This window comes from Alosa sapidissima, chromosome 13, assembly GCF_018492685.1.
Source record: "Alosa sapidissima isolate fAloSap1 chromosome 13, fAloSap1.pri, whole genome shotgun sequence".
Taxonomy (NCBI): Eukaryota; Metazoa; Chordata; class Actinopteri; order Clupeiformes; family Clupeidae; genus Alosa; species Alosa sapidissima.
In genome coordinates, this window is record NC_055969.1 from 16,746,108 (window position 1) to 16,768,736 (window position 22,629).

At 41.6% G+C, this 22,629-nt stretch overlaps 3 protein-coding genes across 15 annotated transcripts in view; 2 read left to right on the plus strand and 1 right to left on the minus strand.

The window, feature by feature from the left end:
* The window catches only part of rc3h2 (ring finger and CCCH-type domains 2), a 30,960-nt gene extending 25,868 nt beyond the window's left edge, over window positions 1–5,092 (minus strand). For 6 of the 13 annotated variants that reach the window (XM_042059516.1, XM_042059523.1, XM_042059518.1 and 3 more), the window contains exon 1: window positions 4,644–5,092. The gene's annotated coding sequence lies outside the window, so the exon portion shown is untranslated. Of the gene's footprint in view, window positions 1–1,069; window positions 1,261–4,643 lie in introns of those variants that run through there. The other 7 variants (XM_042059519.1, XM_042059517.1, XM_042059515.1 and 4 more) reach the window with 3 other exon arrangements.
* A 3,511-nt stretch (window positions 5,093–8,603) lies between these two features.
* Window positions 8,604–13,866, plus strand: LOC121680794 (DDRGK domain-containing protein 1-like). Its single transcript, XM_042060332.1, has 9 exons — window positions 8,604–8,769; window positions 9,369–9,530; window positions 9,792–9,922; window positions 10,954–11,055; window positions 11,555–11,677; window positions 12,424–12,462; window positions 12,693–12,749; window positions 12,996–13,044; window positions 13,211–13,866. Exons 1-9 carry the CDS (start codon window positions 8,682–8,684, stop codon window positions 13,369–13,371), a joined length of 912 nt encoding a protein of 303 aa, XP_041916266.1. The 5' UTR covers window positions 8,604–8,681; the 3' UTR covers window positions 13,372–13,866.
* A 686-nt stretch (window positions 13,867–14,552) lies between these two features.
* Window positions 14,553–20,679, plus strand: LOC121680741. Its single transcript, XM_042060273.1, has 4 exons — window positions 14,553–14,725; window positions 15,643–15,834; window positions 16,974–17,135; window positions 18,136–20,679. Exons 2-4 carry the CDS (start codon window positions 15,657–15,659, stop codon window positions 18,459–18,461), a joined length of 666 nt encoding a protein of 221 aa, XP_041916207.1. The 5' UTR covers window positions 14,553–14,725; window positions 15,643–15,656; the 3' UTR covers window positions 18,462–20,679.
* Window positions 20,680–22,629: the final 1,950 nt, after the last annotated feature.

Below are 22,629 nucleotides of genomic sequence, written 5' to 3' on the forward strand. Positions count from 1 at the left end.
GTGTGCTAAGCATTGCATGCACTGCAGAGCACTCAAGACTTAAAACTGGAGCACACCCCTATCTGCAGTGGAGCAAGAAATCCTCACTGGGTTAAAAAGTAAAACTGTCCTTGCCCAACTGATTTACAGACAAGAATGTGTAATACAATCATCCCAGACACACCCAGTTATTATGCAAGTTTTTTTTTGTTTTTTTTAAATCAAGACTGCTTAAGGGCGACCACTATTAACTGCAGTTGTGACCGTTAAGCATTCACCATCTGGTGATCAAATCTCGCAACAAGTGTTTCTGATATCTCCCAGCATGCATAGCATGTCTGAAGGGTTTTATAAGCACATGTGCAGAATCAACCAGTCCACCATCTTCCCATGAGGTGGAAGCAGCTTGAGCCATGCAACTAACCAACTCTCCCTGTTTAACCTGTGCTGTCTTGCTGAGTGAGTTATGCAAGAGTACTCACTGCTGTTCAGAATCAATCATTTGTCAGACAGGGCTGCACTAAAGAGGGAGAGAGAGGGTGTGTATGAGAGAGAAAGTGAGAGTGAGAAAGAAAGAGAATGAGAGAGTGAGACACAGAAAGAAAGAAGGAAGAGAGAGAGAGAGAGAGAGAGAGAGAGAGAGAGAGAGAGAGAGAGAGAGAGAGAGAATTACTTCTTTTCTATGGTAGTGACTGAGTGTGGCCTCTGGCCATGTGTTAAGTATGGCCCAGCAATGCAGTTAGATAAAGCATAGATGCCTCCACTTCCATTTACCAGCTTGTAGCGTTAACATTTTCCTTCCATAATTTTTGTGCACAAAAATTAGCATTATATTATCAACAAATGAAAGGCAAAATAACTTTATGCAGTATGCGATTATGCTGTCTGCGCTAAGGAAAGGAGAGAGCCATGCTATTGGACTGTGCCATGTGATGTTGAAGGAGACTACTACAAACAAATATACAACATATTTAATTAATTGAATTTAATTGAATAGATTAAAAAAATACATTTAAAAAATTTAAAGATCAAAGTAGACCTATCGTTAAAGTTGTGAGATGACAATTAAGTCAATGTCAAACTTACGCACCACACGAATACTACGCGGAGGGAAGTGTCCATATCGCTTCTCCCGCGTGGACAGCTCAGTTCTGATGTTTGGAGTCATGTTTCCGCAGTAGTGCTCAATTTAAGAACACTGGCTTCACGCACCAGTTAAACTCATCCGCCGACCGCACCGGGACGCATGTGACTAAACTATAAGGTCTCCGACAACACATGTGACAAAACGCGCTCCTGGGGAAGTTTTTTGGCGACGCCTTGTTCCCGGGGGCGCGCGTGACTACAAACGGTCGAGCAACAGTGACTCACGTTGTGGCGAACACGGTGACTACTTCCTCAATTGAAAATTAACACGTTTCTGTGACACATTTAGAATATACCATGTATCGCAGCCTATCACAGTTTCGAGATATTTCTCGGACTAGAGAATGTAATTTCAGTCCATTGCTTATTCACTTCTTTGAACTACAGAGATCACTTACACAAAGAGTTCACGCTTTACATTTTTTGCAAGTTGAGTAGCCACTATGTTTGTAAAACAGAGAATTTGTTTAAGTAAGTATAAGTATATATACTCTTTTGATCCCGTGAGGGAAATTTGGTCTCTGCATTTATCCCAATCCGTGAATTAGTGAAACACACTGCACACAGTGAACACACAGTTAGGTGAAGCACACACTAATCCCGGCGCAGTGAGCTGCCTGCAACAACAGCGGCGCTCGGGGAGCAGTGAGGGGTTAGGTGCCTTGCTCAAGGGCACTTCAGCCGTGGCCTACTGGTCGGGGTTCGAACCGGCAACCCTCCGGAGTGCTAACCAGTAGGCCACGGCTGCCCACGGCTGTATCACTGTCTCGTGACCGTTGTAATTACACCCCCGTCCCACATACCAAAAACTGTCAACTCAAGGGACATGCAATGAGAGTGAGACTGATGTTTCTACAAATATTTGCATTTTGACATTTCAATCTTCCCATGACAGTAACTCACTTAATCCAAATATGATTCACACCTCTGTGTGACTTCTGCATCTGAAAAGGTTAAGAAAATCTCAGAAACCTAGTTTCTTACAATAGAATGTCCTACTGTAGCCTACCTTGAATATCTATTTAAAGTATGAAAAGATGACACTGCACTGCATTTAAAAGATGACACTGCATGTTTTATTATTTGAATTGTATTATATACCAGAAAACAGCCACCAACAGTACCTGATGTTCTCTAACAATAACGGAGGTGTGTGTGAGAGAGAGAGAGAGTTTGTGTGTGTGTGTTGCATGCACATATAGGGGGAGGGGTTGGTTCTCGAAGACCTAACCCAACAAGGCATCCCATCCTGGGGGAAAACAGAACATTGTGATGGACAGTCCCTTGTGTTGGGATCCCCCTAGCACCCCGCCTCTCCCTCCCACATCTTGGCACCAACCCACCCCCCTAAACCCCACCCCATCCCAGCCTAGACCCCCCTACAATGCCACAACTGTTGGATAAGTGAGCACATGGAGTGGGGGGGTTTGAGTCCCCCCTTCTCTGATTGGTCACCCTCAGCGAGCGTGTCATTCTGACCATGACCTCGACGTTAGTACATCCTGTCCCCACTTGGCTCAGACAGACACCTTCGCTCACACACTCGCAGTGAGGGCTCTCCCAGACCCATGACGGGCGGTGAACTGCACAGGCACACACACATACACACACTCACATACACACACAGACTTACATACACTTACATACACATGCACACACTCTGTTAAACATAATGACAGGCCCTCACAACCACAGACAACTTGTTCACTCACCAACACACAGCAGCTCCCATGTCATTACCAACACCCACAACACATGACAGCTGGGCTTGCCTGAGTCGAGCTCTGTCTTTTCAACAGCCAACAAACATGCTGACAGTAGTGAGTCAGTGTTGTATGCTCTCTCTCTCTTTCTAATGATCCCTCTATCTGTTGAAGTCCTTCTCTAACACTGTCTGTGTGACGGTTGGTCGAGGTGTTATTCGTGGTAAGCATCATATTTGATGCCAGCAACAAGACACATAACACCTGCAGTTCATGCCAGTGTGCTGCAAAACTACAAACCCATGTTTTTAAAAACACAACCAGAGAGAGCAGACATGGTCTTTCAATTTGCACAACCTATGGACAGGCTACAGGCCGATAATTTGCAGATAAAGTAAGCTGTAAGTGATTGTGACCACTGTGTAAGCTGTGATTGCAACGCAAGTGTTAACATACACCATTTGGTGAGCAACAAAGGTGGTGCCCCTCTTTTGAGATTCATGTGACAGGAGCTTGGTGGAGAGATCACTTTCAAGGATCGTAGATAGATCGTAGATAGACTACTGGGAGTGGGTTGTTTGCGTTATTGTAAACACTCTGAAGTATTTGTAAACACCAGACGCAAGAGCACATTTCTGTGCGTGCATGGGAAGCTCACACTGCGCACAAAGAACTTACGTTTAATTTACATTTTGTTATGGAACCAGTGGACCTCAGGATGTTTTAGACAGATAATCATCTCAGCAGCAACTTCCGGCATCGACATTACAATGTGACGTCTTTGTGTCCGTGCAGATGGCATCCACAATGTGTCCTCCCAAGACCGCATTTAGTTCCGTGTATGTAGGCTATGCACAACAAATGAGTAAATGACTCAGATTCCTTACAAACAAAAGTTAGAACATTGTTAGGCTACTTTTAAATTGTGTGTGTGAGCCATGGCATATCCACACAGACAAATAAACTAGTGCTTTGCATCACAACAGCCACAAACTCCGAGAGGCAAGGGTCCGCTGGTCCAGCCATCGCCAGCGTACATAAGGCGCGCAAAACAGTACGGTGGGCGGCATGTTTTTGGCTATATAAAAGTAATGATGTACGCCACTGAAGTGTAATGTATCAGTGATAGTTGGGCTGGTGCAATAATAACTGTTCTGAATGCCTGTTAAAAAATCGAACACTACAATTCCGCCATAGTAGTGATCAGCAGTATTTACTGTATGTCAACAACGCATATGTCGACGCCTGAAGCTTATTGAAACTGTTCATTTCTTTCAGTAAATAGGCCTATGCTATTTTTTAACTCCATGTGCTGCAAAGCATCTGAAAGTAGAGTAAAGCTAACTCACAGTGCGCGCTTCTTAATTATGCTGTCGTTATAACAACGAGCTGCGTCGTTGATACATTTAGGCTACGATCTGAGAATTGGCAAAACAGCAGTACGGTATGCATTCGCTCCTTGCTTTCTAGTTGCATCGTTTGTCGGACTCCGCAACGCAACGGGCCTTTCTGGAAATTTTGTGCAGCGAAAGTACTGGAGCGTCTGACACCAATATAAGCTTTGCTTGCAGCTCCAAGCAGTTTGAGCTATTTTTGCAGCACTGGGGATGTAAACTGAGAAATGTCGAATGGTACCACACATAGATGTATACTACAGAGGGGTACGTTAGGGATTCTGCATTATTTGCATGGTTTAAATAAAATATTTAGCTCCCAATATTGCATAATAATATAGGACACGACATGGCTTAGCTCACCACTCCAGATACACTAGCCCACTTTGATCCGTAAAAAGTCGCGTCTCTCGTCACTTACCTCAAGCCCAGTGGCTGAGTACTGGTGTTTTATCCATCATTAGTGACGATCTTGTGCGCAAAGAAAACACAGATTCAGATGAAAGCCTTCCACAGCGATAAGAATGGTCCCCTTCGTCTGCACGACGCAGGAAGTTCTGGCATCACATTACCACAAAGACGCTATTAACTCTAATTTCAGTATTCATCTCCTAACTAACGACATGTTGGCCCAGGCAGGTACACTCCCATGATTTGACAACCGGGAGGACCCAGTCCAAGCCGGTATCACTCCGCCAGTCCGCGCATCAGCAGCGGATAGTCCACAGGCGCACTGAGGATTTAACGGTCCCGCAATTGCTGTTGAAATACACAAAAAGGATAAACCATTGTTTCACTACACGAATAATAGCTTAATTTGTTAACGTGCATATGGTACTATTTTTTAGTCAGGGGCAAGGATAAGGATGTAAAGGGGCGAAGCCGGAACAAGCCGCTTTTTGAGGCGTGGGCTGCATCTGTTTTAAAGAGACAGGGAAACGCGGCTGAAGATGAGCGCGCCAGGGAAGGCACAGATCACCCACCTCCAAAGCAACCCTCTAGCGCGTCCTTTCACTTTTTAAAGTCAGTTTCAGAAGTTTTAGGCACACGATTATTTGTGGGGGGGGGGGGGGGGGGGGGGGGCTGGGGGTACTAGCGTTAACACACTATTTCAAAGGGGTCTAAGTCTAAGAGTAACACGTAGCCTAATCATAAATGATAATAGGCTTATACAATTGTCATATAAGTTCTTACTGAGATAATGTTGGTGCTTTGATTACAAAGATATCAATACACTTTTTGAGAACCTAGCAATCTTTGCTTCAATGCAAATGTAAAGGAAAACATCAATATAGTCAATTCTTCTCTCTCTCACACACACACAAAGATACTGCAGATGATCTTTCCCTCTCCCATTCTGGATACACACCAAGCCACCAACAAACCCCCATAGACACATGTAGACATGTTGCAGGGCCAAGACAAGTTGGGCAATAACCCTGAGGATGTGTTGGGGCAAAGCTTTGCTTCCACTGACCTGAGTACATATGACATTTCTGGAACACAGCACAAAGATGAAAAGAAAGAAGTGGGTGAGGGAGTGAATAAGAGAGAGAGAGGAACAGAGAGAGAGGGAGACAGAGCAAGTATTATAGTGTGGCTGTGTATTGTGTGTGTGTGTGTGTGTTGTAGGAGGATTAATGAAATGTATAGCTGTGTGTGTGTGTGTGTGTGTGTGCGTGTGTGTGTTAGGCAGTGTGTAGGGTGTGACCCACTCCTGAGTTGCTCCTATAATGGTTAGAGGGAAACACCACACATCAAGCAATAGTCATACCCACTCTAATGCAACCTGACCCCCAATGTGTCTCCCTGATGGAAACTTCCAGACTCAATGCCACATACTTTAACCCACCAAATACACAACATGTAACGGGATGTTTGGACGAGGAAGCATGTTCATCGAGGCTACTTGCACCCAGACATGTTCAAATGAAATTAGCTACATGTTTGTAATTCATACAAAACTACGATATTCTGTTAAAAGAACCAAATGTTTGTAATTATCAACAAGGATGGCTTTATAAATAGATTTCAGCTATCACTGTCCATCTAATGGGATGTTTTTCTTTAGCATTTAAATATTATGCCAGTAATTAGATCCGATTTCTGAAACTACCTAAGCGGATCTGTTTACACTTGGACTTGAACTTTGGACTTATATGAGCAATGCTGTAGACTATAGTGGATTTCTGGATGGACAATAATCTTAAGACTCATACTCCTCCCTGTGGCCATGATGGGTACTGTAGTTTATAAACAGGAAAATGGCTGTGTTTTGAGATCTATACAGCCTTTATTGATCCATTACCATAGTCCTACTTTTCAGTAAATAACACAAAAGAAATGTGCAATAAAGGTAGGAAAGAAACAAACCAGATCTGCTATAAAACAACACTGCTAATCTATCTGGACATATTCAAGTAGCCCAGAGGAACACATAATGGAAAAGAAATTGGTGAAAGTATCAAAATATTATTTAACAAAATGGTTAAGGTAATAATAATCACGAAACACAGAAGATTATGATCAATGGTGCATATCGATGGTGCCTTAGAATAGAAAAACCGCACTCTCAAAGTATATTCTCTTTACTTATTTATTATATGCCATAATAAATCGGCTTAGGCCGAAACGCATCTGTGGACATGGCATTAATAAATAAGTAAAGAGAATATACTTGAGAGTGCGGTTTTTCTATTCTAAGTTGTTACTTTTTAACACACACCCGAAATTGTTGTGAGATTTGAAGTTGAGCGCACCTGTTCTCACTACTGCATATCAATGGTGCAACATTTTTTCCCTTTTTCTTTTCTTAATAAAGCCCCATCAAAACCCATTGGAGCTATTACTGATTGACATGTTTTTACAGCACTGATAAGGATAACCTATGCTTCTATCATCTACCTTGTGAGTGCTGAGGTTGACCCATGTCATACTAAAACACTTAGCCTATCTACTGGCTGATATAGGCAGAATTATGTGCAAACAAAATGGGAGAAGTATGGGTGTGAATGTGGCAGCTGGCTACTGATGTTTTACAGGGCTAGATGGCAAACTTCACCAGCATACACGCATACACAAACACACACACACACACACACACACACACACACACACACACACACACACACACACACAAACACACACACACACACACACACACACACACACACACACACACACACACATCACCACCATTAGGCCTATCCTACCTCTCAAACTGAGGTCCTGCCCTTGGGCATGTAAATGCCTTTAAAATGATGAACTATGAGATGAATGGTAAAACTCCCTCCAGGGTCAAAGCTTTGTGTGTTGTAGCCCTATGTATAATACAGTTTTTTCCAATTGCTAAAACACAATTTACAAATGAGGCTGGTTTTTATCAATATACTTAACACAATTCACAAAACCACACACCCAAACTTTTAAAATACCTCATATATCCTGCAAAATGAAGCACTGCAACCAAAACTACATAGCATTATCAAAATCAAACGTTTGCACCAAATGGCACACACTTCAATTATATTACCAGATTTTTATCTAACCAACTACACACTGGGCATAATAAAAAGAACTCTCATTTTTGGTATGCTTGTCGATAATATTAAAATAGTTCAAATTGTAGAATATGCTTCAGATTGTTCACATGCACAGAAATATTTGCAGATACACACACATGCAGTTGAAACATTTAGTTGTTTTATTTTTCACCAAACAAGTCAGTGTGTAGCATGTAGTGTCATTTTGAATGGCAGTGTTTTGAAATGGCAGATTGTCGTGTCTTATGCAAATAACCGTGTTCAATGCATTTACAAAGGGCCATTTTGAATTGCAAAATGTGTGTAAAGCAAATGTGTTTAGACTTTTGGAGACTTGAGAAGAGGTTTTGCTCCTTGTGTGTCAGCTGACACACAGTTTAATAGTTTTGACACACAGGGAGCAAAACCTCTTCTTAAGTCTCCAAAAATGTAAGTAATTGTGCTATGCATGTCATTTTAGTGTGTTAGCAATAGGAAAAAAGGAAAAAAACTGTAATAGAGAGTTTGTATTTGTGTGTGTGTGTTTGTATGTGTGTGTGCTTACATGCATGTGGTTTTGAACTCAGCTCTGTGTGTGTGTGTGTGTGTGTGTGTGTGTGTGGTCCATTTTATTGATATGTATTCATTTTTCCCTGCTCCATATTTTACAAGAATGTGTCTGAAATTCTGTGAGGTAAAGTGGGTACGGAAGGGAAAGACATGGTGAGCTGTAGCCTATGAATGCCCTACGGGAAGCATAGAATTGTAGTGCTCAGAAAGAAGTCACGCATGCATTATGGATAGCCTGTTTGTACTCCTTTCATAATTTACTTGTAAAGCATCTCCACACCTCTAGATGGCGAAAGCTGTTGCACAGTGGAGGTAGAGAAGAAGTGACTCTGTGACACGATTGCAAATGTTGACGATTTTGACCAACCATGGATATAGTTTTGTACATAGTTGCAGCAGTCATTCTTATTGTACTTATACTTTTTGCTGTAAAAGTACGGGGAAGAGCAGAACAATGTAAGTAGATATTAAATTATTTTGTCGGGATGACATAGAGGTAACTTATCTACGTCAGCGTCAGCTTATGTTACTATTTTTATGATCTAGCAAGCTAACGTTACATTAGCTGTAGTTTTACAGTCAGTTATTGTTATTGGCCATGGGTAAAGCTAGCCCCGATTCTTGGTTAGACATGCACTGACAGAACCCATCAATGCTAAGCTTTCCCCCCGCACGCACGCACACCTGTGTGACATCTTGCTCTGTTCAACTTGCTACAGGCTATGCGAAGAGTTACAGCTAGCCAGCTAACCAGCTGTCAAATGTGTTGGCTACACACCAGATAATCCAACAATGTGTTGGCTGAATCCCTGATTAGAGGTGTTTAATAAAGGTCACTACTTAGTTTTTCACCGATGGTGTCATGCATTCATTAAAAACAGAAGGTCAATGTTTCTGCGGTGCACCATTAGAATACTGAACATCCGCCTTAACAATCTTTGGTTTAAGTTTTGCAGACAGCACAGAAGTGAGATCACACAGAGACTGTGATGTTAGAATTTCTAACTTGTAATAATATTTCCTCCCTTATCGACCACCTATTCCCCCTTTAATAGCTGACAATGAGCACCAACAGCAGGTGGTTGCCCGAGCTGCGGCACCGCCTCTGCGGCCCCAAATCGCCGAGGACCGGGGTGCTGGAATGCCCCGTCGCCGTAGACGCGGCATGCATGCTGCCATGGAGGCTAGACGTCCTCAGAGAGAAGCTTCAGAGGATGGTAACTTATGCTATGTTTCCATGCCTGTCTACCTGTGTGACATTACAGAAATATATTTATCACAGACTGATTAGTTAAAAAATATATCCCCAGACTCACTTGCTTTAATGTTTTGGCTTTGGACTTGTCATTACTTTTATGAAAACCCCAGTTCATGTGAAACTAGCTATATGTATATTAATCAAAGTGCATTTTTAAATTAGCAGGCTAATATTGTATTTGAAATTAGAGTTTAACTCTTCCGTGTGATTCCTGCTTCAGAGGACAGCCCAGTAGAGGTAGAGGAGGCGGAGGAGGAGGAGGATGTTCCTGTTCAGCAGGCCACTGGAAAAATAGGAGCCAAGAAGCAAAGGAAACTGGAAGAGAAACAGGCGAGGAAGGCCCAGAGAGAGGTGAGAGAACCTTGAGGAGTCAATCTCACAAGTGTTTGGGCAAGGACACCTCTGATCAATTTACCTCTTAGGTGAAATGCATAACAGGGATGTAATTGAGGTCTATTTGTTGAAATGCATAATTATACTATATCAGGGATGTGAAAATATACATTTTACCTCAGTGTTCCATACTTACTGCTGTCAGTCTTACTTTTTGTTTTCACTCTGTTTTTTTACTTGCTTGGCTACCTACTGCAATTAAGAGAGGTTGTGTAATATTATTTTCATGACCACTTGATTATTTCACTTGATAAGTCATCATGATAAGTAAGGGACAATGGATGACATTGTATTTGGGGAGCAGAAATGAATGTACGTTTTGGGTGGTAATGCGGCCATGATGCAAAGCGTATAATTGTCAGAGAATACACCAATTATCTCTTTTCCAATTATCCCAGTACTTTTCAAAATCTATGGGCTTTGGCAGTCTGTGCCAATCAGGCTTTTTTCCTCAGCATGTTCTATAAGTGTCAAATATTACCTCACGGTCTTACACTCAGTATCTCTCCTATCTGCTTGTGCAACTCTCCCTTGCTGTGGCTAGTAAATGTAGGAGTCTGGAGGCTAATGCCGTTAAAGGCTACGTCATCTTATTAGCAGTTCACAGTACTCACCTCTGTTGTGGTCTATCAGCTGCCGAGTTGTGTATACTTAAGTTTCCTAGTACTGTCCTCATTGCCAAAACCTAGGAATCCAGTCAAAGGCAGAATCCACACAGGAGATCAGTTGTGACATCCAAAGCTGCTGTATACTTTCCAAAACACTTTCAGAAAACATTTTCAGACAGTGTAGTGTAGAGAAGCGTAATGGAAATATGTCCATCAGTTTATAAAAGGCTCTGGACTTTTACCTTATCTTGTTTAGACTTTGTGATTGACGGGATAAATGTATCATTTCACAGTTAGCATTGTCTATCTGCTAAGTATTCCAGTTGTGGACAGTTGTCATGAGAAACACTCAAAGTGCTGCTGTTGTTGTCCCGGTGACAGGCTGAGCAGGAGGAGCGCGAGGAGAGGAAACGCCTGCAGGAGCTCCGAGAGCAGGAGAGACGCAAGGAGGACGAAAAGGAGCGCATGCTCGAACAGCAAGAGGTAAAATGGCTGCCACACACACAAGAATACAAGTGAAGATAAACTTTTTCCTGTGATATTTCCTCAGTTCTGATGTATGAAATAAACAAAAGTTATGGTCTGGACTGTGACTGTAAACTCTTGCCTGAGGAAGAGCCAGGGGCTCGAAACGTTGCACGCAAAATAAAAAAAACCTTCCATGGGAGCTACATGGTGTGCGGATCACTGTCTTTTACTTCTGGACTGTGACTGTGTCTAATGCTCTGAAAATTTGAAGATTTTTGAATAAAAATATAGATTCAGAGTTATTAGGCAGTTTATCATCATTATTATTATCATTATTGTTTATTGTACATACATGGAGATTATTGGAGATGGAGATACAGGAGATTATTATTTCATTGCTTTAGGTGTTATTATTTTAGATGTAGGCTACTTCATGTTATAAAAATGAAACACAAAGTTCCTGCAGTGCTCTGTTTGAGTCTTGCTAATAATGTTGTTTGCTCTGTTTTTGTAGGAAGAAGAGGTTCGACGTGCCAAGGAGGAGCAAGAGAGAAAGGAGGAGGAGGAGTATCAGCGACTGAAGGAGTCTTTCATCATAGAGGAGCAGGGGGAAGCTGAGGAGCTCACTGAACTAGAGGTAAGGTAGTTGGTTTCGTTAGCAACCCTCATAAGTAAGGGATAATGTATAGAACGCCGGTCATTATTGGGAAAATAAGTCCCGACAGGGCGAACCAGACCCCAACGCGCAGCGGAGGAGTCTTGTTCCGCCCTGAAGGGAGTTATTTTCCCAATAATGACCGGCGTTCTATACATTATCCCGCTTATTACACGGCTACTTGCCAAAACGAAACAAACTCCCCATGATATGACTCTTTAGCCTACATAGCCTAGGTTATAGTCTATTTGTTACCGTTCATCGCAGCTTTTGCTGAGAAACAAATAGTTCGCAACAACACCTGCTGAACTTAAATCAAACATTCTTTAGAACACAGCTGATCAACCGTCTGCTTTTCCCTTTTGAATGAAGTTCCAGTAGTTGGGGAGTGATATGAAAGACCTGAATTAGAAGCACAAAATCCGTTGCCGTTGACAGCGGTCATTATTTTTTTCAGAGGAAAATAATGACCGCTAGAACTTTGGGAAATCCTATTCAAGTCAATGGAGCGTTCTACTTGCATTGTGAAGAGCCGTGTAATAATCATTAATAATATTAATGTTTGTACAAAGGTATGTCATAAGGCTGTATGCCAATAGTTATATTACTTAAGAACTGGTTTATATGGATGTGTAGTTTATATATTAACATGTACTGCTGTTAGGACACATGTGTGTCCTTTCTTTGTTTCTGTTGGTTGACTGTTTGTATGTATTTGCTTTTGACAGTCCCAAAATCTCCTTCAGGAATTCATTCAGTATATCAAGGTAATATTATGTGTGTTAATGTCTGTTAATTCTGTTATAATAAAGCTTGCACTGCACACAGCTGTCTAATTAATGTCACATTGTAACATGGCAGCATTTTCAGCAGATTTCTATTAAGACTTGCTTTCTTATGTTTTCAGTTAATTTGCATGCAGGAGTATTGTAATGGTAAAGCTGCATAGCCAGCACTGACTCCTTTATTAATCTTTTATTTGATCTTTTGGATTTAGGACTCCAAAGTGGTGCTACTGGAGGATCTAGCCTCACACTTTGGAATGCGTACACAGGTAGGTGTACTTTTAAGTGAGCGAGGAAGTGGTAACTTTTACTCAGTTGCTGGTGATGTAAGCCCAGTGATGAAAGCTCTGATCATGCATTGAGCTTTTAAAATTCAGGTTAGATATGATTAGATTAGATATAGGATAAAATGTATAATTCTCTGAAAATCGAACAACATCCACAATCTAGACGCGTGCACACGCTTGTTTGTGTGGTCACGTCACCCAATGTAACTTTTTTTTTTTATCTTGCAGGATGCTATCGCTAGGCTGCACGACTTAATCTCAGACGGCTCTCTCACAGGTCAGCCTTAGTAAAGCATTTACTTTGGGAAGCACAGACTTATCATAAATAATATGTATTCATCATGAGTTGGACATTCTGGTAATGCCTTAATCATTACTCTGTTACTGGTACTCTGACCATTGAAGAAACTCACTCTTATTTTTTTCCCTGTTCTGTTTCTCAGGAGTGATCGATGACAGGGGGAAGTTCATCTCCATCACCCCCGAGGAGCTGAACGCTGTGGCTCATTTCATCAAGCAGAGGGGCCGTGTCTCCATCTCCGAGCTGGTGCAGGCCAGCAACACGCTCATCAACCTCACGCCCGTCACCCGCAGCACGGCCTGAACATTGCGTAACTTAAAGGACTGCTTGCGCAAGTGTGTATGTACTGTGTGTGTGTGTAAAAAGATCCTTGTGTGTACACACACACACACACACACACACACACACACACACATATGTGCAAGCGCACACACACACACACACACACACACACACACGCACGCACACACCACCACCAACAGCAACAGCAACATACAAGAGAGACTCGCACATACTTACACACACTGACTTACACACACTGATAACCTTTTCAACATACAGCTATACACAAATACACAGACATTCTCACACAAACGCAGATGAGATGACAAAAGTGGTTGACCGGCTGTGATCATTTTGAGTGTTTCTCATTGCTTTGAGTAATTATTTTACAGTCGTGAAATTATTTAATAAATGTTTTTGGGAAATATTGTTTAAAACAAGCAATGTCATTCTGTATTGTCATTATGCATTTCCTACTGTAAAGAGGGCAATAAAAGAATTACTGTAAAGTTAAAAGGCTTTTTTTGTTAGGGTACTGTAAAACCACCAGTCATTGTAAAGGTCAGCCTTGTAATCAGTGTTTTCCACTGATACTTTTTGATATTTCATTCAGTGAGTCAGGAACTAGTGACCCTGTGATCACCCTTGTGTTTTTCATTTCCGGTCATTACTGTCCAGACAGCTATTTAGCAGGTGATTCTGTGCAACCATCTTTGGTACAGCAGCAAGTGATACACTAACTTCCTGTAATAGGTGCCGCTTTCAAAATTAAAGTCAGTGAACATTGGAAATCCATAGCCTGTGTTGTCCCCAAGTTAGCACTAAAGACAGAATATTTCATGATGATGAATATACATCATAGTTGGGGTATTTAAATTATATTTGGCTGCCATTGAATACCTAATATAATAATATGGTTTACTACTGTGTTTTCTTCAATTAGTAGGGTGTCTTAGAAGTGTCTTATTTGTTGCAGCTAGCTCAATAAAGGTAATGTAAATATATTACTGCTTTATTATTATTATTATTATTATTACTATTAGTATTATTAACAATTAAATTAAAGTGAAATGTATTGAAGACGGCACCCTTTATGATTAATTGTTAACTACGAATGGAACTTTTATATTGACAAGTTTATTGAAACTACTGCCGGAAGTACAATATTTTGACAGTCCCATGGTGCTGTCAAGTCCTGTCAAATTTAACTTAGTTTTATACCTAGGGATGTTGTTACATTGGATTGCTTAGCTCTGCAGTACGGTTTGGTTAAGACACCAAACGCACTGATGTCAGCCCTTAGACATGGACATTCGTGACAGTGCTTCAGTCAAAACAGTTTATCTATGCGTGTAATTCGACTATTAATTGTTGGGTAAGTTTTTTTTCCCCTGTAATGTTCCGAAAGGTTGCTAGTCAGATAGCTAGCTAGACAACAAATACTAGCTGACCTAGCAAGCTAACAACTTGTTTTACCACGGTCATTAAAGCTGTCCTCTAGAGTGCATGCACATTTTGTTCTTTTGATGTTATCAGTGGCCATACGCATCTTATTCATGATAATTAAGCGGTTTTGAATGTACAGGTAGGTTATAACGTCAGAAGCCATTTTCTGCAACACCAGTCGGAATAGGTATAAGCAATGCTAAGTTATCCATCTTAAGTTAACCTTACAAAACGTTTCCCTCTCCAGCGGGGATTGTCGTCCTATTTTTTCACACAAACTCGCGTCACATACGTACGTCACCACCCATTTGGAGGTGCAAACAATCGGATTTTTGGTTCCTTAGTATGTTTTCTCATCTCAATGGCAATGCAGCGTTTGTTTGCACCTCCGAAAGCATGGCGTACCCGGTTACCTCCAAAAACGCCCTTAAACGCTCACAAATACCCGTATGTTTGTGTGAAAGAATAAACACCAAAAAGCCAGTCATCATGTGAAGTATCATGTGGTTTAAAAGTAGGGCAGCACGATTTTGGAAAAATATCCAGTTACGTTTTCTCTGACAGATGCAATTGCGATTGTGATGTTTAGTGATATATTTTTTGAAAGTCAAGCTTCAGTTCAATATTCCTAAATTAGCTTTAACTTGGGCCACTTCTGATTGGTGAGCATAGTGCATGAGAAGCATAGTACTACTGTTTGGTGAACTGCAGTGTGTTACACAAGGAGGATGGCATAAATGTAAAAATCATGTGACAAGATTAACCATTGGGTGTAAAAGACATAATGTGTGCAGTAAAAAGTGTTTGAGTTGAGGATGTAGCTGATGACGTTTTTTCCCCTCCTAGCTTAACCTGCAAACATGACTCTCAGTCTGACACCCGCGGCCGTTTGTCAGTGCTTCACCCTGGTGTCCCTGTGCACTTCCATCGCTGATCCGAACTGGATTGAGGTCCGGAATACCTCAGATCCCAGTGGCAGGCAGCTCATCTATGGGGTGGCGTTCACTCTGCACGCAGCGCAGAATCTGACCGACACAGGTATGGCGAGGATATGCACTGTGTATAGGTGTAATTTTTCCTATATGGTGGCCAGTCACTAGTACAGAACAGTCAGAGGTATTTACCCTTTTTGTTTTCAAAGAAGGGACAAGGGCGTAGGTTTGGTCTCAGCTTTGGTGGGGACACCAAAAAGGAACCAAAGCTGCCATCATCCTACAAAAAAGAACCAAAGCTGCCATCTTTGCCCATATAAGGAGATTATAAGGAGACCCGGATGTTAATTGAAGCTAACTACCTGTGGCAAGTTGCATTGTAAGTTAGCTCTGGGGTAATATCAAAGTGTGCCGTCTTCACATACTGTACCAAAGATCACCGTATCCACTCGAAGGCAGAGGACAAAATTGTGTAGAGCAAAACATCTGCATTTCCGATTTCTTCATCCCTGCGAGAGTTTAACAGGTGCGATAACTCAAAATCTCCATGTTATTTTCGCATATGAAAAATCTCAAGATACCAGAACACCTTACATGGGCAAAGATGGAAGCTTTTTCGTAGGTGAACTTCAGAGGTCTATTGAGATTGGGAGTGGGTCTGGAAGGGCTTCACTGACTTACGACTTCCAGGGCCGTAACTAGCAGTGAAATTAGACGTAAGTTGCTGCATAAAATTCTTACCACATCTTACCACAAGTGCAGCAATCAAATCTTTCTTGTAAACAAAGGGTTTAAATGCAGTTGTTATCTCAATTCCAAAGAAAATACACGTCCATATCTGTTTAACCCTGTTGCCATCAGCGCAGCCATTGGATGTTTTGAATGCACTGCTCTATCTGTCATCATATAAAACTCACCCCATGCCGGATTAGCGATTGTGATTGGTGCCTGGGTTTTTGTAATATTGAAAATGGGCGTCAATGGCCTCCTTGCCAGACCAACCTGCAGAGCGAATTCAAATTTGCTAACAGGTTAGCCTGAAAAAACCCAAACAATCTTATATACAAAGCGCCACATGTTTGGCTCAAAAAGCTGTCATTTCCTCATACATACAAGTTCCTCATACCATTTTAACATGGCAACTTGTGGTCAGCTACAAGTTCTGATAGAAGTGCACATATTGAAGATTTGATGAAAAGTGTATGGTGGACGCTGCTGTTTAAATATAAATCTGGTGTACTTCAGGTCCCCTGGGCGGGTCTAATGGCCTGGGTTTGTGGCTGCTGTACGCTCTGGCTGCTGTGTGTTATGGTACGGTCCTCCTCTCGAGCTCTGCTTTCCTGCTGGACTTCCTGGGCATCGGGACCGCTCACCCCAGGCCGATTGGAGCACTTCATGTTTGCACAGGTGACAATTCCGCCACCCCAAAATTGGGTCAGATCCTGTGTGGAGGTCCAGTAGTTCAGTATTGAATGAGAGTTTGATTTTTTTATTTTTTTTTACAACAAATGTTGTATATATTTATATACACACACATTTATATTCTATATGTAAGGGATAATGGACGACACGGTGGTCTGTTCACAGAAATTAATGCACGGTCGAGGTTGTAAAACGGTCACGACGCGAAGCAGTTCATTTCCTGTTACAATTTAAAAGTTTTAATTGCTAAAACTGTCTTGTTTGTATAATTAATTTCTTCCGACACATATCAACTAATTTCTCAACTTGCAGGACAAACTGCCGTTACTAGTTCTAACTAGATGGTTGCTACAGCCAAAGGCCAGTCGTTAGTTCTATCTCTCCCGTTGTCAAGCGAGCGTATCCCAGGATTCTGATGAACTTTAGCTTTGAAACGTCGCTATTTTACTCAGCCTGCTGTCACCCATCTAGCTAAAAGCCACCTCCGTCATATGCTACAATGTTGCCATGTTATGAATGTCTGCATTTTATAGCTCGGATGCAACGTGGCAGTTCATTTAAACTTCACGAGTTCGGTGAATCAATATACAAGTGTGATACGGCCAACAAAATGGATCTACTTCATAAGTGTGCATAGGACGATGGGAAATTCAACCAAGCAGTGGAATATATATATATATATATAGACAAAACCAGTGGTAGAGCTGTTCTACACTGTATTTTATGTATATATATACATAAAATACAGTGTAGAACAGCTCTACCACTGGTTTTGTCTGGTAAATAGTGTCCCTACAGGTTTATCTAAATGTAGAAGTTTGAAAAGGCCAATAACATCAGAGTAAAAACATTTTTATACATTGTCTTTGTAAATTTCCAAGTGGGTTGTTGTGGAGGGGTTCTAATTTATAGATAGGGTGTCCACTGATTAATCTGTTGCAGGAATCTTGTTATAGTTGTGTTGTCCTTTCCCTTGCCTCCTCAGCTGTGCTGTCTGTGGCTATCCTGGGGGTCTTCAGCGCTTGCATGTTCGTCATCTCGCGTAACCTGCAGAAACTGGGAGCGCCAGCGAAGGGCTCCGTGTCTGCCGACAAGCGGATCCTGGAGCTGCACGTGGGCGAGAGCCTGATCATAGCCATACTCGGCATCATCTTCTCCTGTTCGGCCGCAGCTTTCAGCCTGTGCAGCCAATCAGATAGAGGCGGCACATCATCAAGGGACTGCGCGGTCATCGAGGAGGGTGCGGACACTGAGCCCCTGATGGGTGGAGCCGAGAGGGAGGAGTGTGTAGGGGAGGTGTCGCCTGACTAATCGCAGCCAATAGAAAGCAGAGCCTCAGTCACACCCACTAATGAAAGAAGTGCCTGCAGCAGAAGGACTATGAAGTTGGTGTTGGTGGAGGCCAGAAGGAAGTCCGAGCACCAAAGATGTCACTGAGACACTGTAAAGCACTGATCCCACCACTGGTCTCATCTGGTCTGCCTAGAAAATGTTCCCATTTCCATTGGCCCAGAGAAGAACTCGTATTTGGTTTTGTTACTTGACTACCTTTTCATGGTTAATGTGTTATGTTCTGTGTTTTTTTTTATGTTGCATTTTTTCCCCGTACTGATGTTTTTAAAATGATAAGTCAGAACCAGTTGCTCTTTGGACCAACACCACAATGTAGAAGAAGCACAAATGTTTAACAAGTCACCACAAACATAGTTTATTTTACATGCCACTTTTTACTGAGTGTTATCCTGCTGTCCTGGCTTACGTGCACATTGTGATGTAATGCACATCAAAGAACATATTTTATTTAAATATTTTCGGCATGTTTCCATTACATATCATGGTGCAAGGGGACCTTCAGCACTTTTTAATGATTAGGAGTACAAATGGAATATTAATTTACGTTACAAATGTCCGGTTTAGCTAGATTATTTTGAGAAATTTACCTTGTAAAAATAATTTGCAATGGAAGCCATTTAATGGTCAAATTACTGGTCTTGAAAATTATTAAATTGTTTACTGAGCTCTAAAGAGTTTTATGACACAACCCAGGAAGGCCAAGTCATTTCATTCAAACATCACCATGTCCAAATTATATGCAGTCCTTCAGAGATTTTTGCACAAGTGATTAGGGGGAGGATAGGTGCCCAGTGTTTTATTCCAATTTTTACCGTTATTATTATTATTATTATTATTATTATTATTTAAATGTTGAAATGCCTGTTTTACTGTGACACCTGTACACTGTTCAATACCAGGCTCTTTTTTGAAGGAGATACACTATCTTACAGTCTTTTTAAAAGACTCACAGGCTTCAGGGACAAACTTGATTAATTACTGAAGATTCTGTATACATCCTTTGCATGGCATTAATGAATAACAAAGTATATCAATATTTTTAATACATGCAAACAGCAACAACAGTTTTATGGACCAAAACCTAGTTTTGTGATCTTTTTAACAGCAGGAAAGTGTGTAATCATGTGCATGTGTCTGTCCTTATGATTACATTTGCATGTTTTTCTTCTATAACATCATATTGCACCATATTTAACATCTTTGCTTTTTAGTGGTTAAACACACAAAAGCTTTGACTTTTGTGTGTTTAACCACTAATTAAGATCAGAAACCTGTAACAGTTACTGGTTTGAAGTCCTGATTATTACTGTATATGAGATTCATCTTAAATCAGTCTCCTTTCAATTAGCAATGATTCACGATACAACAGAGCCATAGGTTTAGTTGTAGTTAATCATGTCAGCTACATCCAGTTGGCCTGTTTACATTCGAGTTTGCCGTTTACGAATCGGATAAATCAATACTAGTGACGTCTTGTGTTAAAATACGATCTGTGCAGTGATACTGATGTGTGATTTTGCAGTCCGGAGTGTACCGTCTGAATGTCTTGAAATGAAAACTAGGTATTAAAGTTTGACTGTTGCTTGCATGCGTCATCTCGCGTAACCTGCAGATTTACATGCATTCATATTTACATGCAGCAATTCATTTTTTTGTAACAAATGAGGATCCTATTGGATGGATCCTCTGCACGCTGTTGGTTGCTGTTGATATTTTAATCTTATATTGTATGTCTGTCTGTTTTAACACCTTTGTACAAGCTGATCAAGACATGAAACCTCAACTGTAAAATGCTCTATGTATCTTTCTCTTTCTGCCTCTGTTTTTTTTTTATCTGTGATTAATTTATATTTCCTGATAACCACAATTTTCTTTTCTTTTTAACCTTATTAAATCCTTCTTCGGCGTCTGTCCATATATAATACTCATCATATTGGTGATGCACTGACTTGACTGTACTGTGTGACTTAGTTTTGTTTCCTCATCTGTCGTGTGTGTGTGTAGAGGATGTGGAAGTACAGTATATATGTGGGACATCATGTTGTCACACTGTGGTGTACTCTGAAGCCTTTTAAGGCTGCCTTTTAGCTTTTTTGTCTGACGTTCTGTGTTTTAACATTTCCTGTGTATTACTGCACAAACTCAAGGGTGAGTTAAATATACGTGGTTTCCCCTGCTCTGCTCTCCTCTTCTTGCCTCTGTGTGCATGTATGAGTGCAGCTGTGTGTCTGTGTTTGTTGAAAGAATTAAATAACAACGTTCAGCGCAAGTTCAAGGTCTATGTGATGGCAATCCAGACCAGTTGGCAAATACAAATGAGGGTTTTTGTCAGTCTTAGGTATAATATATACATGGGATATTACATTAACTCACGATGGGGTTTTTTTTTTAGCACTTCCTTTCTGTTGTATCTACTCTAAGCGCACACGACTCAAATGTACAGACTGAAATATTCAGTCAAAGGGTTTCATCATGTGGGATTCCTAACACCCCAAGCCATGTCATGTCACCTTTGAGTGTGATACCAGCACATCACATCCCCAGCTCCGAGGCAGTGGGAATAGCATGTACAATTAACATGGTTTGGTGCACCATTATCCAAAGGCAGTTCTGAGCATAGAAACCTGAACGACAGAGTCCACACTAACAGCTGGTTTATTATGATGTTTGCGAGCAGTTTTGAAAGGAGTTAAGCTTGTGTAGGTGATGGGGAAGATGTGCAGATATACTGAAGCAGCCAGTGTTCCGTATCCCTAGGTTTTTTAGTTTAGTTTTTTTTTTGTTCATATTCCATCCTCACAACTCTCCCCACCCTCTGTCACATGACTGCATCCCGAGTTCTGATTGGTTGGAGCACATCGCCATAGTAACCTTGACAAATTGTTGATGTCACCACTGAATTTGTGAATGGAGAGCAAAGACAGGGAAAGCTCAAAAGAGGCTAAGGACCTGTTTGGTGCACAAGGCGCTAATGGCAAATAAGCCTGTGAAGACGATGCACATGCTATAGCGGCTCAGTTGCTATTCTTGTACCCCGCAGCATCAGGTTGAAGTGAAATATGTACAGCAGTTGAAGGCATGAGAGATATTCTTTGAAGGCTAGAACTATGGGCCTAGAGTTTTATTTTCCTTTCCAGTATAAACAACTGGATTTATGTGTTTGTGTGCGTGTTTGTTATGTGTGTCTCATTGTATGTTTCTATGCGTCTATGTTTGTGTGTGTGTGAGTTTGTATTTCCTTGCATTTGAGTGTGCGCTGGCTCATGTGTGTGACCATTTCTATATTTACACCTCTGAGGGTGTGTGTGAATGTGTTTGTGTGTGTGTGTGTGTGTGACGCTGTGCACAAGTATGTAGGGGGAGGGGTAGCTGGTTGTGTGTGAGAAGGGAGAGGGACCCCGCTAGCTGGATGGAGAAAGGCAGACAGGGAGAGAAGAGGGGTTATGAAGCTCCGCAGCGGGACAGATGCAGGCCAGTGGAGCAGGCTACCCGTGTGAACAGTGTGGCGTGGGGGTGGGAGGCAGAGAGGTTGTTGACACCTCCCGACAGCCCACTCCCCACATCTCCTCCTTGCCAGCATACAGCTGACTCTCTTGTGAATTGTCCCAAAGAGAGAGAGAGAGAGAAAGAGACCAGCAGCAGTGCCCTGGCAGATGTCTCCTGCTTTGTGTTATTTTGGGTTGTGTCAGTACTTGTTTTATCTTAACTTGTGATGTGGATCATTCAGGTTAAATATGATAAGGATGAAATTTATAATTCTCTGAAAATGGAACAACATCCACAATCTAGACTGTGGATGTGTGTGTGTGTGTGTGTGTGTGTGCGCGTGCATGCATCCTTGCATCCATACATTAACGCACCAGTCTGAACTGATAACGTTTCTTTACTTGCACTTGTCATCAGGCCCATTTCATATCAATATACCATACCTTTCAGATGAGGGGCCTGTTTCCCCAAGATGCGCAGTGGAGCCGGTTCTCATTGCTGACTGATGACACTGACAAGACTGCTTTGAAACGGTGGGACAAAAAGTACTAGTCAAAGTCATAGGTTTGTCTTGACTGTCTGTGTTTGTGTGTTGGGAGCAAGTCAATAGAGATGCAGGAAGTCGCCGGAGATCACACAG

Coding starts and splice junctions, on each gene's coding strand:
- LOC121680741 (XM_042060273.1), top strand. CDS start 15,657: ATGACTCTCAGTCTGACACCCGCGGCCGTTTGTCAGTGCTTCACCCTG. Junction 15,835..16,973: donor GCAGAATCTGACCGACACAG/GTATGGCGAGGA, acceptor GGTGTACTTCAG/GTCCCCTGGGCGGGTCTAAT. Junction 17,136..18,135: donor AGCACTTCATGTTTGCACAG/GTGACAATTCCG, acceptor TTGCCTCCTCAG/CTGTGCTGTCTGTGGCTATC.
- LOC121680794 (XM_042060332.1), top strand. CDS start 8,682: ATGGATATAGTTTTGTACATAGTTGCAGCAGTCATTCTTATTGTACTT. Junction 8,770..9,368: donor ACGGGGAAGAGCAGAACAAT/GTAAGTAGATAT, acceptor CCCCTTTAATAG/CTGACAATGAGCACCAACAG. Junction 9,923..10,953: donor CGAGGAAGGCCCAGAGAGAG/GTGAGAGAACCT, acceptor TCCCGGTGACAG/GCTGAGCAGGAGGAGCGCGA.